The 18959-nt window shown below is 36.5% G+C and overlaps 1 protein-coding gene across 1 annotated transcript; it reads left to right on the top strand.

Moving 5' to 3' along the window:
- Positions 1-2919: 2919 nt before the first annotated feature.
- LOC133200504 (uncharacterized) lies at positions 2920-8552 on the top strand. Its single transcript, XM_061336291.1, has 3 exons — positions 2920-3289; positions 3420-3975; positions 4085-8552. The coding sequence occupies exons 1-3, from the start codon at positions 2920-2922 to the stop codon at positions 8550-8552; spliced, it is 5394 nt and encodes a 1797-aa protein (XP_061192275.1).
- The last annotated feature ends 10407 nt before the right edge of the window (positions 8553-18959 follow it).

Raw genomic sequence — 18959 nt, 5'->3', positions numbered from 1 at the left:
CCAAGAGAGTGCAAAAATAGGACATTTTCCCGAATTTCCTCAATTCTGATCGAATTTCATGAAATTTGAGATGATTTTCACTTCGGAAAACATAGAGCACAAGCTTGCCTATCTGAGATTTTTATACATAAGATGCATCTGATACTAGTGTATGATATATATAAATTTGATAGATAGGCAAGCTTGTGCTCTATGTTTTCTGAACCAAAATGTGCTGTAAAATTTGCATAAAAATGAGAAAATTCGGAAATTGACATATTTTCCAACCCTCCTGTGACCTCTGTGTATCCCATAACTTAGAACAAATATTCATTTTGTGGCAGGGATGACAACAGGTTTTTAACTGATAAACTGTTGCATCACTCTTAAAGACACCCCGAACCGGGGACCAAAATGGGGTCGTAGCCTATCTTGTCTTTTGAAACATACTGTAAAACGAGAAAATTTGGCGCATATGTATTTTAGCGCAAATACAAGTAGGAAGTAGTTTTAATTTGGTGCAAATAAATTTCAGCGCTTGTCATAAAATATATAAATGTAATACTTTTTCTTTGATCCACGAACGTATTTGATTTTGTGGTCATTCGAGCACGCAAACACAATAGCATTGATTTCTAACTCACATACACAGGTAAACATTCGATCAATTTTCCGTAGTGTTAAAGGTACATGGAAGCGGCACAATGTCGATTTTAAACTTTTTCAACAAGATGTGTTTGTGAAACACTGATGCCCCCGTATAACAACTTATAGCAAAGGTTAAACTTTCTCAAATGCAAATCAAATATGTTGATACCCAAAGTAAGGTCTTGTCTCGAGGAATAAACCTGTGAAATATGAGAGGCCTATCAGCAACCATTGAATAGATATGAAAAAATTTTAAAGTTTTTTTTTTCAAAAGTATGTCAGACAAGGTCAAGGTCAAATGGTAAAAATTAATGCTGAAAAAGGAAAAGCCTTCTCCCAAGAAATACACAGGTGAATTATGAAAGCCGAAGCACCAATTGTTCAAAAGTTATGGCAAAGGATAAAGTTTTCCAAAAGTAAGTCAAACTCCAAGATCAAGGTCAAAGGGTCAGAGTTGTTGGTATCGAAAGGAGGGTCTTGTCACGAGGATTACACATGTGAAGTATGAAAGCGCTAGCACCAACCGTTCCAAAAGTCATGGCCAAGGTTAAAGTTTGGTAAAATTTTGCAAAACTTTATCAAACTCCAAGGTCAAGGTCAAAAGGTTATATATGGTGGTACCCAAGGAAAGGTCTTGACATAATGAACAGTCATGTCAAATATTAAGGCCTTGCACTTGATAGCGCAATAGTTATGGGCTAGGTTAAAGCTGACAACAGACAGACAGATAAACAGCTAAAGAGACAAACAGACAGACAGGACAAAAGCAATATACCCCCAGGATCTTTCGATCTCGAGGCATAATAAAAAAAAATGATGAGTTTCTTCTTAAAGTCATGCATGAATCGAAGGAAAGATACTTGGATAACTGGTAAACATAATCAGGTATTGTCTGCAAGGTCTATCGCCATGCTTAATCTAGGCGATATATGATTGACATGGCGAGAAGCCCAACTTTGAAGGTGCTAACGATAAGTGCCAAGTAACAACTAACAATTGTTTAATTAACTGATTAATCCATGATTTGGCAGACTTTTCTCGATTGATCATGCAGTTTACCAGTGCGAGAGTGTGTATATACAAAAAATACAGCTACTCTACGACATTACGTAATAGCGCGTTCCGGTTTACATGCACTTAAGTGATTGATTTGAACACAAAAAAGTTTAATATTTAGAAATTCCTTAGCGTACAATAATTTTAGCGCTCGGGGACCCTTGCGCCAAGGGCGTTAAAATTAGCAGTGAGCCATATTTTCTCGTTTTACGTATGTGGCAGCCTCTGTTGTGTCTTTTATTTCTTCACTGGGATTGACCGAGTCGAAATATGAATGTAAGTAAGTAAATTTTTGAATGCATTCTGCTTCATATCAATATAAAAATATGTCAGGTAATAAAATAACTCAGTTAGTACCCATCGGAATTCCAACTTATTGTTGGACGTCCTGGTCTCCGAAGACTACATAACTGTTGTCAATGAGAAACTCCAGCATCCTTTTAATATCAACTTCACAGTACTTGTGTGGAGAATCAGAGTGATTTAAAAAAAAAAGTAATGTTGTTGATGACCAATCACAAAATACGACAATTTTTGACTTCCATGATAAAATTACGTTATATTGAATCTATCAATATGCAGTGTGCAAAAGAAAAGCATGTCTTGTAGATATTAGACTAAATTCATAATTTTGGTGCTTGAATACTGTCAAAAAATATTTGTGTGTTTGGTATATGTAACGAAAAACAATTGTCTCGAATATTGTTTATTTTCGTACATAATCCTTTATGATATTGATCTATGTAAGAATTAAGCTTTAGCAAGCAGACAGTGTAATGTTATGTTGTTAAGAAAATTTTTGGTACGAGTTAATCATTACTGGTACGAATTATTTTTAGTTCATGCATTTCCGCCCGAGTGGGCACATGTATTTATAGTTATTTGCGTAACATTGTTTGATTATTTGGAGCCCATCAAAGTGTAAGTTTATTCTTTTATCAGTATAATCGATTGAATTATTACATGTATTTGATAATGTCAGTGATAAATAGTGATCTAGAACTGTAGTTAATGTCAAACCAGTACATCATACATGTGATCCTTTTCGCGCCATATTTCTTGTGTAAAGATATAATGTCCATCAAGTTAAGGGCTGCCAGCTTATGATTCGTATATTTTTTGTTGTAGCTTTCACTATATATTGAGATATATGTGCATGACGCACTGGAATAAAGCATTGTCAAATGTACTGACTCGGGCTTTACAGTGAAAGACTTTGTACGCAGCTCACGCATCATGTCGGACGTCTCCGTAAGCGCGGAACTCGCCAAAATCCATATGAAGTACGCAGATGAGGAAACTGCATTAAAGAAAGCACAAGCTGAGATCATCTATAAACAGCAGTTAATCAAGATGGACCTTGAACTTTTAGCAGAAAAACGTGCAATTGAAGAGATGTATGCTAAGGACAGCATTAGTTTAGAGGATTTAACAGATGTTAGTTCGTGGTGTTCAAGTGAATACAAGCCGATATCTGTGAAAGCTCAAGAGGAGAATATTCAGTCAGTTCAGTTATCAGCCGAAACCCCAGCATTTGTTCCTAGACATATGGAGCCACATGCACCTAAGCGTATTAGAGATGGACTTTCACCCTGCACAGCCAGTGGTAACAGACCCGTCTGCTAGAGAACTGTTCCCAGGTCGACCGAAGGTCACATCATCCACATACATACCTTTACGAGCTAACACGCGTGATAACAGACTCAATGACACTCATAGAGCACCTTGTCTACCAGAACAAGGATGGAAAGACTCTGTTCATTCATGGGATTTCTCTCCGGAACCTACCTCAGCATTTGATAGGGACTTACTTCCTCCCGAAGTAGATCATATTCCACCTATAGGGACTCGTCCTGTAGATCAGTGTTCCGACTTTGCTAAGTTCCTTCTCAAAAAGGATCTTGTTCTTACAAGACTCTCCAAGTTCGATGACCGACCTGAGAACTACTTAGCCTGGAAACACAGTTTCAAGTCAGTGATGAAGGAGCTTGACATAAGTGCATCAGAAGAACTGGACTTGCTTGTGAAATTCTTAGGCCCGAGTTCAACTCCTCAGGCGATAAGTGTGCGTTCGTCAAATCCGTTGGATCACCAGAGAGGTCTGTTCAGAATATGGAGTCGACTTGATGAGAGGTATGGCAGCCCACAAGTGATAGAAGCTGCACTAAAACGGAAACTGGAAATCTTTGCTAAAATCAGTGTTAGAGAAAAGGAGAAACTTTATGTACTCTCGGATATTCTCTCAGAGATTGAATCAGCCATGGAGGACCCACAGCTCAGGGACTTGTTATCGTACTTTAACACTTATTGTTGCAAAGTTACCACCATCTCTGCAGTCCAAATGGAGAGACAGAGCCGTCAAATATAAAAACAGACACAATGTGGCTTTTCCTCCGTTTAGAGAGTTAAGTGAATTTATTCGTGAACAGAGCACTATCTGGAATGACCCTGGATTTGTATTTGCATGTAATCCACAGCCAGTTCAAACAGGAAACAGGGGACTCAGTGTAAATAACAGAAAAACTGCTGTGGGGGACTCGAACAATTCTGTGAGATCAAAGTGCCCAATACATAATGCAGATCATAGCTTACAGGACTGTAAAGGCTTTCTTAAGCTCTCCATGACAGAAAGGAAGAAGTTCTTGCGTGACCGCAATTTGTGTTTCAAGTGTTGCGCGTCTACAGATCACCGCGCAAAGGATTGTACTGTGCCGGTTAAGTGTAGAGTGTGTTCGAGTGATAAACATACGACAGCACTGCATGTTGGTGTTGCCCATAGAACTCAAAGCAATCTTGAGCCAAGGGTCAGTGTAGCAGCCGAGCTCCATGGCGGGGAGCCACAAACCTCTTTGTGTACGGAAGTATGTGGACCAGGATTTTCTGGGAAATCCTGTGGGAAAGCAGTACTTGTGCGTATATACTCCACTGACACACCTCAGAACTATTACCATACTTACGCTCTTATCGACGATCAGAGCAATAGGACACTAGCCCGTTCAAAGCTCTTTGATGCTCTGTGTAGCCCTAAGACAGAGTCTGTGCAATATACCCTATCTACATGTGCTGGACGCTCATCTGTTACTGGACGACAGATGTCTGGACTTACAATTGAATCGTTAGATAAGACATTTAGAATTGGTCTTCCACCAGTTATCGAATGCAATAACATTCCAAATGATCGCCAAGAGATCCCCACACCAGATGTGATCACACATTTTGAACACTTGAAAGGTATTCAGATCCCTCCTCTTGACGAGAAGGCAAACATTTTACTTCTTATTGGAAGAGACTTACCAGAAGTACACCATGTATTGGAACAGAAAACTGGGCCTAGGACTGCTCCATTTGCCCAGCGGCTACCCCTTGGTTGGGTTGTGATTGGTAACGTATGTCTAGGAGACACATGTACACCATCGACTGTAGCTAGCGTCAATAAGACTACGATCCTGAGTAGTGGACGACCATCTGCATTTGAACCATGTGATCATCACTTAGCTGTTTCGATAAATACTGTGAAAAGTGACGGAATTGGACAGGATGTGTTTATTCGGACAACGGATGATGAGAAAGACGGATACTCTGTCGAGGACCGACAGTTCTTGGAAATCATGGGTAAGGAGTTTAAGAAAACGCCGGATGGTCATTGGGAAGCACCATTACCCTTTAAGGAGTCGCGTTCCCCTTTACCAAATAACAGAGAGGAAGCTCTCAAACGTGCACGAATCTTACAGAAGAACCTCCAACGAGACCCTGTGAAACGGGACCACTTTCGCACTTTCATGACAAAGCTGCTGCATAATGGACATGCAGAAGTGGCTCCACCACTTGATACAGAACAGGAGTGCTGGTATCTACCGTTATTCGGAGTGTACCATCCACGGAAAAGGGACCAAGTTAGAGTCGTTTTCGATTCTTCAGCTAACTATAAGGGAATCTCACTAAACGCTGTTTTGATGTCAGGACCTGTGCTTATGAACAGCCTAGTTGGTGTGTTACATCACTTCCGCAAGGAACCAGTTGCTGTAATGGCGGATATACAGCAGATGTTTTATGGATTTTTCGTGACAGAGAATCATCGCGATTTCCTGCGTTTCTTTTGGCACCAGGACCACGATCCCCAGAAGGATCTAGTTGAGTATAGGATGTGTGTCCACGTTTTTGGAAATTCTCCTTCTCCGGCGGTTGCGACCTATGGTCTCCGTCGTTGCGTGGCACAGTCTGAAGATCCAGAAGTGAGGGAATTTGTTAACAACCAGTTTTATGTGGACGATGGTTTGGCATCCTTCCCAACAGAAGAGGAAGCTATAAAGGTGTTACGGAACACACAAGAGACTCTTTATCAAGAGGGACAACTCAAGCTTCATAAGATAGCGTCCAACAGTAAAACTGTAATGAATAATTTTTGCATGGAGGACTTAGCAAGTGACTTAAAAACTTTAGATATTGCTAAGGCTGACTTACCTTTGCAGCACAGTCTTGGACTGGTCTGGGACCTCAATTTAGACACATTCACATACCGTGTGCGTGACGATGATAAGCCGTTTACCAGGAGAGGTGTGCTGTCTGTGGTGAATAGTCTATTTGACCCCCTCGGAATGATCGCACCAGTCCTACTCCTAGGGAGGATCCTGATGCGTGACTTGATAGCTGAGACTACAGATTGGGACATACCATTGCCAGAGTGTCGCATAAAGGACTGGAGGAATTGGAAGGACTCCTTGAAATCTCTAGAACATCTTCAGGTTCCTCGATGTTTACTTCAACATCCTTACAAGGACTGTGTTCTGAAACGTTTGCATGTGTTTTCAGATGCCTCAGAGCAAGCGATTGCTGCCGTCGCATTCCTGCAAGCTATTGACAGTAATGGCGCTATTCACATAGGCTTCACATATGGGAAATCCAAGATAGCACCAAAACATGGCCACACCATACCGAGGCTTGAACTATGTGCGGCAGTGTTGGCTGTTGAAGTGGGTGAGATGGTATCTCAACATCTTGGACTGGAATTGAGTGACATTCAGTACTACTCAGATAGTCGAGTGGTGTTAGGATATTTACAGAATACGAGTAGACGGTTTTACATTTACGTCAGCAACCGTGTTGCAAGGATCCATAGGTCATCTCAACCTGATCAGTGGAATTACATACGATCCGAGATAAATCCTGCAGACTCGGGAACCAGAATCATGTTGGCGTGTCAGCTTCAGGAAAGTTCATGGCTGAAAGGTCCAGACTTCTTGTACACAGAAACTGAGAGCCATTTGAGTGAAGGATTTCATCTTGTCAACCCTGAGAGTGATCGAGAGATTCGTCCTGAGGTTACCTCGTGCAAGACCAAGGCAGATGGCAAAGAAACCGTAGATTATCTCGGAACATCTCGTTTCAAGCGATTCTCCAGTTGGAAATCTCTCTTATCTGCCATAAGAGTGTTGTTGCGATTCTTGACAAAATTTAGAAACAAGAACAAAGACACTGAAACTAATGAAACAGAATTCATCAAGCAGGCTGAGAACCAGATTGTTAGAGCAGTGCAGCGAGACATGTATCCTAGAGAGACTGAAGCTCTAATGGAGGGCAGACCCATACCGCGGACAAGCTCCATTCTAAAGCTTGCACCTTTTATAGATGACCAAGGGATCATAAGAGTGGGAGGTAGACTCCAGACATCAGACCTACCATATGGTGAGAAACATCCAGTTTTGATCCCGGGAAAACATCATGTTGCTACATTGATTGTTCGACGTTTCCATGAACAGACTGAGCATCAAGGAAGACACCTCACAGAAGGCGCCGTTAGGAAGGCAGGATTCTGGATCACTGGAGGGAAACGCCTCATATCGTCCATACTCTTTCATTGTGTAACTTGTCGGAGATTGCGAGGGAAGTTTGTAGAACAAAAGATGAGTGACTTACCTAGAGACCGTTTGACACCTTGTCCACCCTTCACATTCGTTGGTGTTGACGTGTTCGGTCCGTGGGATGTGTTAACCAGACGCACACGTGGAGGAAGTGCTAACTCGAAACGTTGGGCTGTGATATTTACTTGCTTGTACTGTCGAGCTGTTCACTTAGAACTCATTGAGGAAATGAGTACAGGATCATTCATCAATGCTATGAGGAGATTTTATGCTATTCGTGGTGAGGTCAAAGAATTTAGATCGGACCGAGGTACCAATTTTGTTGGCGCCGCCGACGCCCTACACATGAAGGTTATCAATGTAGAGGACTCCAAACTGATTTCAATCTTGGAAGACCACATAACAGTATGGAGATTTAATCCCCCTCATGCATCCCATATGGGTGGGGTATGGGAGAGACTTATTGGGATAGCCAGACGTATTTTGGATAACATGCTCAGAAACCCAGCCAATCAAAACCTGACTCACGAAGTTCTATCCACCTTAATGGCAGAAGTCAGCGCAATTATTAATGCGAGACCTATCGTATCAGTTTCTACTGACCCAAACTCACCGTTTATACTTACACCATCAGTTCTGTTAACACAGAAAACCGGGACCATGACACAGCATCCTGTGGAGTTGGATACTAAGGAGATGTATCGCTCTCAATGGAAATACGTTCAGATTCTAGCGGACACCTTTTGGAAGCGTTGGAAGTCGGATTATTTGTCGACTTTGCAGTCAAGACAGAAGTGGGAGTCTGTGAATGACAACTTGAAACTTGGTGACGTCATTCTATTACGCGACCGAGATGTACCTCGTAATCAGTGGCCACTAGGAGTGGTAGTGCGTGTGTTCCCTAGCGAGGATGGTTTAGTCCGAAAGGTGGAAGTACAGGTTGCTCGAGGTGATGCAAAGACTGTGTATGTTCGCACTGTGTGTGAAACTGTTAAACTCTTGTCTCTATAAGGTGCAAACTGTACACATGTAGATTGATGTTTCTAAATAGGTATCTTTTATTCTAGTCACTAGTAGTGATGTTGATTGAAGTTGCAATATATGTTGTGATATTAGCATATCAGGCGGGGAGTGTAATGTTATGTTGTTAAGAAAATTTTTGGTACGAGTTAATCATTACTGGTACGAATTATTTTTAGTTCATGCATTTCCGCCCGAGTGGGCACATGTATTTATAGTTATTTGCGTAACATTGTTTGATTATTTGGAGCCCATCAAAGTGTAAGTTTATTCTTTTATCAGTATAATCGATTGAATTATTACATGTATTTGATAATGTCAGTGATAAACAGTGATCTAGAACTGTAGTTAATGTCAAACCAGTACATCATACATGTGATCCTTTTCGCGCCATATTTCTTGTGTAAAGATATAATGTCCATCAAGTTAAGGGCTGCCAGCTTATGATTCGTATATTTTTTGTTGTAGCTTTCACTATATATTGAGATATATGTGCATGACGCACTGGAATAAAGCATTGTCAAATGTACTGACTCGGGCTTTACAGACAGTCTGGCGTAATTACGCAAAATTATCTCCTCGAGTTTAAAAGGATGATTCTCTATAAGGCCATTTTCCGGCCTACGATAAAATCACTTAAAAATGTGATTTTATGTAACTTTAATCATTGTATTTCATGATTTTGATGTTTGTTTTTCAACATCGATCACCTAAGTCGCGTGATTTAAAGATCACAAACGGCCGTCAAGTAAAGAAAAACTTAGGGTAGGTCTATTTACATCAAGTTTCTATGCATGTTTCTAGATGTAAATGATCAAAATTCGTTTATTTATGTCGGAAACATATCAGACTTAAGTAATAAAAGCAAAGATTGTTTAATTTAAGGCTAAAGATATTTTTTATGGCAAGAATTATGATGCATTCACATTTTGCATATTTTGAATGTAAATCTTTACAAAATGCACCTCGTATGATGTTGAAAAATGTTTAATTAGCATTTAATTAAAAGTATTATTTCATATATGTTTATATTGTAATTGTGTATTGTTTCTATAGATGTGGTACCTATTTTATGCATAAAATGTCCATGCAAGAAATGAGATTTCTAAGTTTCTATTGAACTATAAAAGTTGTGTATCAAATGTTTAAAGCAATGAATGAATTTTGTTTGTGATTAAATCAAAAAATTAAATTGTAATTTATAAAATATAGTCTATATTTGCAAAAAAAAAAAAAAAAAAAATAATAATAATAATAATAATAATAAAGAATTCATTAATTTACAGGATAAAAATATTAATGCAAGTACATGTTAATAGTCAGTACATAAAACTCAAAAGGTTGTATTAAAAATATATATATCGACGTAAAATGAAATAACATCGTAAGAGTTTCTTTGATTCAATTTAATGTAAAACAATATATTTAATTTAAAATGCTATCTAAACTATAATACACAAATGTATATATAAAAGTCGAGTCCCCCCCCCCCCCACGGCACTCCATAAAATGGAGTAGATTTTCAACAGTTCCTTCCGTGCTGCGTCAAGAACTAACGTGTTTAACACGGGTAGTGACAGTTCCTTTACTACATCCTCAGCACTGAAAGTAAAATTCATGGGTTTTTTGGATATTATCTTAAAGAAGGAGGTCGTGTCCTTCGGTAGGTGTTGGTCAATACTGAAACCATGCATAAATCAAAATTGTGACACTTCACCTTAAGTGGATGATCTCTTTATCTGGGTGAAAAATTCTAAAATGACGTAAAACAACATTCAATTATCAATCACGTGACATTTAGGAACCCCTTTCCTCCTTGGCGTTTTATTTTCTAAGACAGAACTACTGTTCTCATAACTTTAATTGATGCTACTAAAGAAGTGTGATAAATAGATTGACTTCTCTCAACACCCAGTTAACAAAATACATGGATCCTATGTCACTCATACGGAAAAGTGTCCCTCTAAAAGGTCGAGGCGAGAATTTCCATTATGAAACCATCCCATCAGTAATTCTCTATCTATAAAAGTTACATGTGTACCCATAGAAAAATAAAGTTTATAACACAAATAGCAAATGCATCTTCCCGCTACAACAAAAATAGCTTTTATCATTTCTAGAACTAATAACAAATATGCAGTACTCCTAAGGAAATACAAATACAAAGAATTAGCATAGATAAACTAAACTACCCTATTAATAATAATAATTATAATAAGTAACTTATATTCATGCCTTATAGTCTATAAAAAAAAAATCTTTATTTCTAGCAGATAGTTCAATGAGACTTGTCTTCACGTAATTTCATAACAACCAATCATTTCAGTCCTTTGATTTTAGATTTTTTAACTAAAAAGTTTACCTTTTTTGAGTAAACATGCATGGCTTATATTAATTCTTAGTAAATCAATAGAAACATGTACTCTAAGTGGAAGTTTATAATAAGAAATAATCTACATAAGCTGATATCCTTCATTGTGAGTAGTTAGCTTTTCCTGCTAATATCGCAAAAATGAAGCGAAAAGTTTTTATTTACATGTCATAACCACCTTTAACCAAGTTGATAATTTGGTAGTCACTTTTTATGTACATAAGAAGTTTACATGCAAATTTTGGTGTTGGTTAAAGGTGGTTATGACATGTGTAGGAGTTACCTAACACACCAACCCTCTTGAGTTTTCCCATTACCCTAATGCTAATACGGACCGATAGTACCTTACTTTGTGACCCTACATCATAACAAATACTTTTGTATCATTAACCAATCAACATTTATCGTTAAACTGGAACATTAGCCTACTGACTCATGCAGTTTTTAAGGGAAAAAATACTATTTGAAAATTTGAAGCCATTGTAGGCCGCAAAACAGCCTTATAGAGAATGATCCTTTGATTTACAGTAATCTAATCTTGTATAAGATAATAGAACCCTAAACAAGATGCCAATGGGCCACAACACTCACCTGAGTAACTTTGGCCTTGCTGTTTTTCACCCGATTCCCCCGTGTAGTACTTATTGTGGCCCCGCCCTACCCCCTGGGGTCATGATTTGAACAATTTAGAAAAATCTACACTACCCCAGGATGCTTCCACAAGTTTCAGCTTTTCTTGCCCAGTGGTTCTTGAGAAGAAGAATTTTAAAGATTTTTACTACATATTTCAATGCAAAACCTGGATTCCCTATTGTGGCCCCGCCCTATCCCCGTGGGTCATGATTTGAACAATTTAGAATCTACATTACCCCGTAATGCTTCCATTTAAGTTTCAGCTTTTCCAGTCCAGTGGTTCTTGAGAAGAAAATTCATAAAGATTATCACAACATACTCCAATGTAAAACTTGGATTTCCTAATGTTGCCCCGCCCTACCCCCCTGGGTCATGATTCGTTTAATTTAGAATCTTCACTACCCCAGGATGCTTCCACTTAAGTTTCATCTTTTCTGTCCCAGTGGTTCTTGAGAAGAAGATTCATCAAGCTTTTTTTTCTAAATGTTTCAGTGTAAAAATTGGATTTCCTATTGTGGCCCCGTCCTACCCCCGGGGGTCATAATTTGAACAATTTAGAGTCTACACTACCTCAGGATGCTTCTACATAAGTTACAGCTTTTCTGGTATAGTGTTTTTTTTAGAAGAAGATTTTTAAATATATTTTCTATATATTTCAATGTAAAATTTGTATTTTCTATTGTGGCCTCGCCCTATCCGCAGGGGTCATGTTTTGTACAATTTAGAATCTAAACTACCCCGGAATGCTTCCATATAAGTTTCAGCTTTTCTGGCTCAGTGGTTCTTGAGAAGAAGATTCATAAAGATTATTACAACATTTGTCAATGTAAAACTTGGATTCCCTTCTGTGGCCCTGCCCTACCCCAGTGGGTAATGATTTGAACAATTTAGAATCTACACTACACCAGGATGCTTCCACTTTAATTTGCTTTTCTGACCTAGTAGTTCTTGAGAAGATTTTTAAAGATTTTTTCTACATTTTTCAATGTAAATCTTGGATTTTCTAATGTGGCCCCGCCCTAACCCCGGGGGTAATGATTTGAACAATTTAGAATCTACACTATCCCAGGATGCTTCCACAAAAGTTTCAGCTTTTCTGGCTCAGGGGTTCTTGAGAAAAAGATCTTTTAATGACCGAACCCTATTTTTGTCGTTTCTTGATTATCTCCCCTTGGAAGGGGGCTTGGCCTTTCGTTTTAAGAATTTAAACTCCCCTCCCAAGGATGCTTTGTACCAAGTGTGGTTAAAATTGGCCCAGTGGTTCTTTAGAAGTAGTTGAAAATGTTAAAAGTTTACAGACGGACGGACAGACGGACAGCTAGATGGACAGTCGGACGGACGGACGGACGACGACAACGGGTGATCAGAAAAACTCACTTGAGCTTTCAGCTCAGGTGAACTAAGAAAGAAGAATCAAAACTGTATCGAACATAGACATAGCGTGAAAAATAATTGACTGGAGTTTTATCAGCTCAAGGTCCCTCAACAGCTGATTTAAATTTGAATAATTGACCATAAACTTGCATATCTTGTGCATAAAATTGCAATTTTATTGAAGTAAAAAATGTAATTAAAAGATCAAATTAAAATATTCTTTTGAAATAAAAATAAGGCGCATATTATTAGCTGCAATAAATCGTAAAGAAGTAAGTCTTATGGCAAAAAAAAAAGCTTAAACAGATCAAGATTGAAAAATAAATAACATCCTTTCAAATGGTGCCAGTTTCAAAGGGCCTCACTTTAGTAAAGGGCATAAGAGTGATTGGGACAAGTACACGTAAAGGATTAGAACTGGATTCTGAGCTTGATCTTTGACATGCACATTTTCTCATAGGCACCTTTTGGGTAAGATATGAGGCAGGTAAGGCCAGATCAACAAGGCATGCTCTGGGCAATGGATTTACACAGATATACTTTGACCTTGACCTAATCTAGAAAAAAAAACAGTTAATGGGCACTGCACCTTTTTTCACCAAAGGCAGTGAAGGTCAATTCTGATAGGGCCTAAAAGGGAATAAATGTACCCTGGAGAAGAATTTTATGAGGATATTTTTTTACATTGACCCTTGATTAAGGAAATTTATCACTGCATATCCTCTATCTACAAGAACACATAGTTTAAAGTATGACTCAGATTGGGAAAATATGCTTGCAACAAATATTTGCACAGAATATGTTATCTAATGCTTATGGTCAAAAATGGTTCAAGTTCACAGCAAACTCTCTACCAGCAAGCATATTTTATTTGACGTATGAGCTAGAATGGGCCAAGGAGAGGGATTTAAAACTCATTCGATGAATTTCAAAAAAGATACGTGCTTTGACCTCGACATCTAACATACTAACATTTTTCAAGGTAATTCACTCTTAACTTGCAAGCACTTCATCGCTGAAGTGCGATCCAGAGAGGAGAAACGGTAAAAATATACGCTCCCAACAAGGTTTTACACAGATGTGATTTTTTACTTGACCTTTGATATAGAAACTTCATTCACGGTCACTACACATTCTCTAAGCATAGACACTCTAAGGATGAAGTATGAGCCAGATCTAACCATGGAGTAAGAGAATATGATTTATTCAAGTGATATCGGATGGACAGATAGACGGAAAGACTGACAGACTGATCACCTCGGGGTACCCGCAAGATGAGGCCCTGATAATTAATGAGTATCAAGTCAGTGTGTCATTTCTTTAAACACATATGTATTATATAGTTGAAAAAATCAATTACATTTATGCAATCTTTTCTTTCTCAGATTACATTTAGTAACCTCTTTTCCCCAATGATTTTGGATTCAGACGTCTCTAAGTTCCTGTCTTTTCTTTTTTCACAGATGACGCAGTTCCTTAAAAAAAGAAAATATTACTTAAAGAGTCTGTGTTGAACTTTCTTTCAAATATTTGGGCTAATTTTTTTTTTAAACTTCCCACATCTATACCCTGTATTATACAAAAAACCATCTTGTTTTTATTTTCATTACTGTAAACTTTATGAACTTAAGCAATTCTGTAGGTTTTAAAGGTTGTATTTGTTTTTTAAAAAAAAATACCTGACATGCTTATGAAAATTTCCTAAGAAAAGTTTTAAAACCTGTCTTAGGATATTTCTTAGGACATATCTTAGGGCTCTTTAGGGGGTGTGAAATGAAAACGTCTAAGGAATATCGTAAGTTTAATATATGGTATATACCCAACGCATTTTTTCTTCTCTCTCTCTCTCTCTCTCTCTGTCTCTCTTCCGTAAAACAAATATAACAATGTACATGTAGTTCGTATTGACAGTTCAATCATCCGGATCTGGAACCCTCTGGGATTCGTAAAGTTATTACATTCGCGGTGAAGTAAAATTACCCAAACCCTTAATAAAATGGCAAAGAAATTTATATAAATGTTCTTTATATTTATGAAAGAAAGCAACTTGACCCCACCAATCTAGCAAGAAATAGACAAACAGAAATTCAAAACTGCATATTTTTATATCCATAGATAATGTATAGCTATAAGTGATTTAGAAAAAAAAGTTTCTTAGGATCGATGAAACACAACTATTGTGAGGTGTTTTCTTTTTATTAAATAGTAAAAAATATATAACCCAAATTAACCCTTTAACACTATAATATGTGTCATCCAGTCACACAGCATACGAAAAGTTTTGGTCAAACGAACTTAGCTCCTGAGACAGAAACCAATGAGAATAAGTTATATTATATTTTTGAAAACATTTCTCATGCAGCTCTCTCTCTCTCTCTCTCTCTATGGGGAAGGGAGGGGTAGTGCCCGTACGCATCCGCGCTTGTAGTAACACTAAAGAAGTTCAGATTTTTCCTATGATGTGTCTTCTTTATCATTAACACTGGCTACTACGAAGATCTACGAGAATTGTCCCAGAAATACGCGAACATTTTCATCTTTTGTTTTACTAATATTATAAAATCAAAAATTGGAGTAATCAATATTTTTTTTATATAAAGCATAAAAAATTGAATAAAATATCTACTGTAGACGTCAAAACTTAGATCGTGGCGTTTGTTAATTTGTTATTGAATCCTGCGTCTGATAAAATATGCTTGAAGCATTCATTGAACACTGTACTTGGTTTTCTTTTAGTTATCGATCTTAGATATTAGCATTACCAAATGATCGCATAATTAATTCTTTTAATAGACAATTTGTCAACCCCGATCGTACCCTAACAAAAATATTGAGTACTATAGTTAACTATAGTTTACTTAAGTTAACTATAGTTTACTATAGTATCAAGGTATTTTTACTATAATAAATCAAAATATCTTTACTATGGATTTAAGATTGCTATATGTTTTGTTCCTCAATTCATACAAGCACATTTATATAGAAAATGAAACTATTATTTGCATATTCAAATATTATTTTTTTTTTAATTTTACATCACTGTTATTGAATCTAAGAGATCTTAAGCTTTAAAATCGCCAAAAAAAAGCCCCTGAGTAAAGTTTCATAGTAAATCAAAGTATCAACGTTTTTACTATAGTTAACTATAATAAAACTATGGCTAACTATAGTAAATTTTTGTTAGGGTAAACCTAACTGCTTGCATACATGTAGTTAAACGGTGGTCGCCTCGAATGACGTCCAGCTCCTGAGTTTTCAGTTTGTCTTCATTTTTGTTGGTCTACCCAACGCTTCTTCCATCGAATAACCAGTCAAGTCATCCTCACTTAGGTGCATGTATGTATCTGTGTCCGAGACATATGTTTGTGTCGTTTCATCGATAACATCTTTTATTCGTATGGATAGTAGTCATATCCCGCTCATCACAGTATTGCTTGGTATTTTAATTGGATTGTTGCCCTGCATTATTGCCCGACGTCACCATTTTGGAAAATATCTAACTGATAGTGTTTTGGCATATAACGTTATATTCTCGTCACTTTTGATGCTGATTAAAGAATTAGGGAAAATAAAGAAAATTCTCACGTGAGTGTTCCTTTTTTGAGTTTTTTTGAAAGTATTTTTTAATATTATATTTCCATATTGCCTGGTAATAAAGTAACTTCAGTGACAATGCTATTTCTACACTAAAAAATTACCATGCGCCGACCATAAACATTTCACAACCTTTAAATGCTTTTTTACATGCATATGTCATTACAGCATTATAATATTTCGTAAAAATAAGGAAAATATCATTTAACAACAAAGTGCAAAACATTATTAATTTCATTTTGTTTGAATAGTTTTTGAAATATTCAAAAAGTTCAATCGCGTTTTTTGAGACAACCCACCTACTAATACATGTAACAGTTTAGTACAATGAACAAGAATTACATTCTTAACTTGGACTGAAATATTTCAATGAAATTTAAATAAGACTACTATCAAAATAATTTTCCGACTGTTGTTACCGGAAAAAAAAAAATACATGTGCATGGGACTACCCCCCCCCCCCAAAAAAAAAAAAGAAAAAAACAAAACAAAACAAAAAAAAAAAAAAAAAAACAAAAAAAAAAAAAAAAAACCAAACAATATTAATTATAATCAGTATTTTATATTCATTATCAAAAAGTTTTAAATAAACCTTCATCAGAATATTTGATCCTGTTACATATTTAATTGAAATCTGTCGTAAGCTCGGCCTTTGATATATCTTAGTCTTAAGAAAGATAAGTCCTAAGAAATCCTGCAGATCTCGACTGGGTTGGTTGAGATACATAATTGTATACAATTTTTTTTTTCAAAAATGTTTTGAATAAAAAAATATTATTCTATTTTTAAATTATGTTTATTTGCTTTCAAGTAAATATGTTCTGTTAAAGTTCCTGCCAAAATCTTTGAATTGAATTGAATTTGTGTTAATCAATTATCTTAATTAAATAAAAATTAGTTATGGTAAGTAAATGACCTTGCTTTAGGTATGACTATGCAAGAAGAAGGAGCAATAATTTTAAGGGTATTGTGTTTTTTTGTTTTTTTTCAAACTGGCAAAATCGAAATATAACTCCCAATCCTTGTTAGAATGGAACGAAACATTTATACTTTGTTGTTCCCATCTACAAATGTCCTTTGATCTTGGTGAAGGTCATAACTCAAACGACAGAGGCCTTTTACTGTCACAAACAAACTGATGGTACTTTTGCTATTCGTTTATTTTTTCGAATACCTTAAAGCCACAAGACAAAGACAGAATAATTGTGCACCTGGTCGAAAACTATGGGAATTTTGATTGGTTTTAATCCTAAATTGATAACATTAATAATTAAACCATAATAGTTTTTAGAATAGTTTTTCAATAGAATTAGACGTAATAAAATGCACAATACGCAAAACACGTGCTTATTTATAGAGTAATATCCCTTGTCATCCCGAGACTTAACTAGGGTTACTTGATATTTCATTAAATTCTATTTATTTAATTTAATTTATTCCTACTTTAATTTAGAAAATATAAAGTATTTCTTTGAATTATGCTCGGGAAAGGAAAGTGTTACAGAAGCTTTATTTATACCCTGAAAAGAACATATTCATTTTTCTTTTAGTATATATTAATGAACTTCTATTGATTTCCCTATATAAAATAAAAACGTTAGATGTGAATAACAGCTAAACATAGATACGAATGGACGTTTTGCCGTTCGTTCGTTAAGTGATCTAATCACTGCATCAAAATTTGTATCTGTATAATAAATCATTTAAAAAGTATACAATTGTGGGAGACAGCAAGATTGCAGTTCAACTCCCATATATACTTTTACTGTATAATAATATCATTATCTCCACAAAATTGTATTGACTGAAAACACTGATGGTGAGTCGTCCACTTTAAAAGTAGTTCAACCATTGACTGAAAAATAAATTCATCGACAAAAGAACAAGAAAAAAAAAGATTAAATAAGCTCTGACAATAGAAGTCCATGGGCTGAAAGTAGAGAAAATCGAAATATCGCTAGATTCAATCCAGTCTTTTCTATATGAAGCGTGTTTTGATTTTCTTTGGTTTGTTCTTTTAACTCATCATGCAGCACCTGTCTGTCTTCTTGCTCAGTGATCTCATTTAAAATTGGTAATAAAATGACTATTTTCATGTTTGAATCTTTAAACACGTGCCCCCCCCCCCCCCCCCCCCCCCGTGAGACAACAAAACCTTTGGAATGAATAAAAACTGAAAAAAGGATCTGTTGTTTCACGGGGGAGGACGTTTTGAAAATAAATTTCCATTTTCCCTGGCTCATTCAAAGGCAAGAGTATTAATTTATTTTAATGTAATTGACCTAGAGAGAGAGAGAGAGAGAGAGAGAGAGAGAGAGAGAGAAAGAGAGATTACCAACACCATCCAGAAAAAAAGAAAATTATTGAAAGATAATATAAACACCATAACTTATGCAAATTTTCTTCACTGAATATTATAACTAATT

This window comes from Saccostrea echinata, unplaced genomic scaffold (genome assembly GCF_033153115.1).
Source record: "Saccostrea echinata isolate AGI-Se365-2 ecotype Australia unplaced genomic scaffold, CSIRO_AGI_Sech_v1 ptg000040l, whole genome shotgun sequence".
In the NCBI taxonomy this organism is placed as follows: Eukaryota; Metazoa; Mollusca; class Bivalvia; order Ostreida; family Ostreidae; genus Saccostrea; species Saccostrea echinata.
The sequence above is the reverse complement of the archived record's forward strand: the minus strand, read 5'-3'. Positions and strand labels throughout refer to the sequence as shown.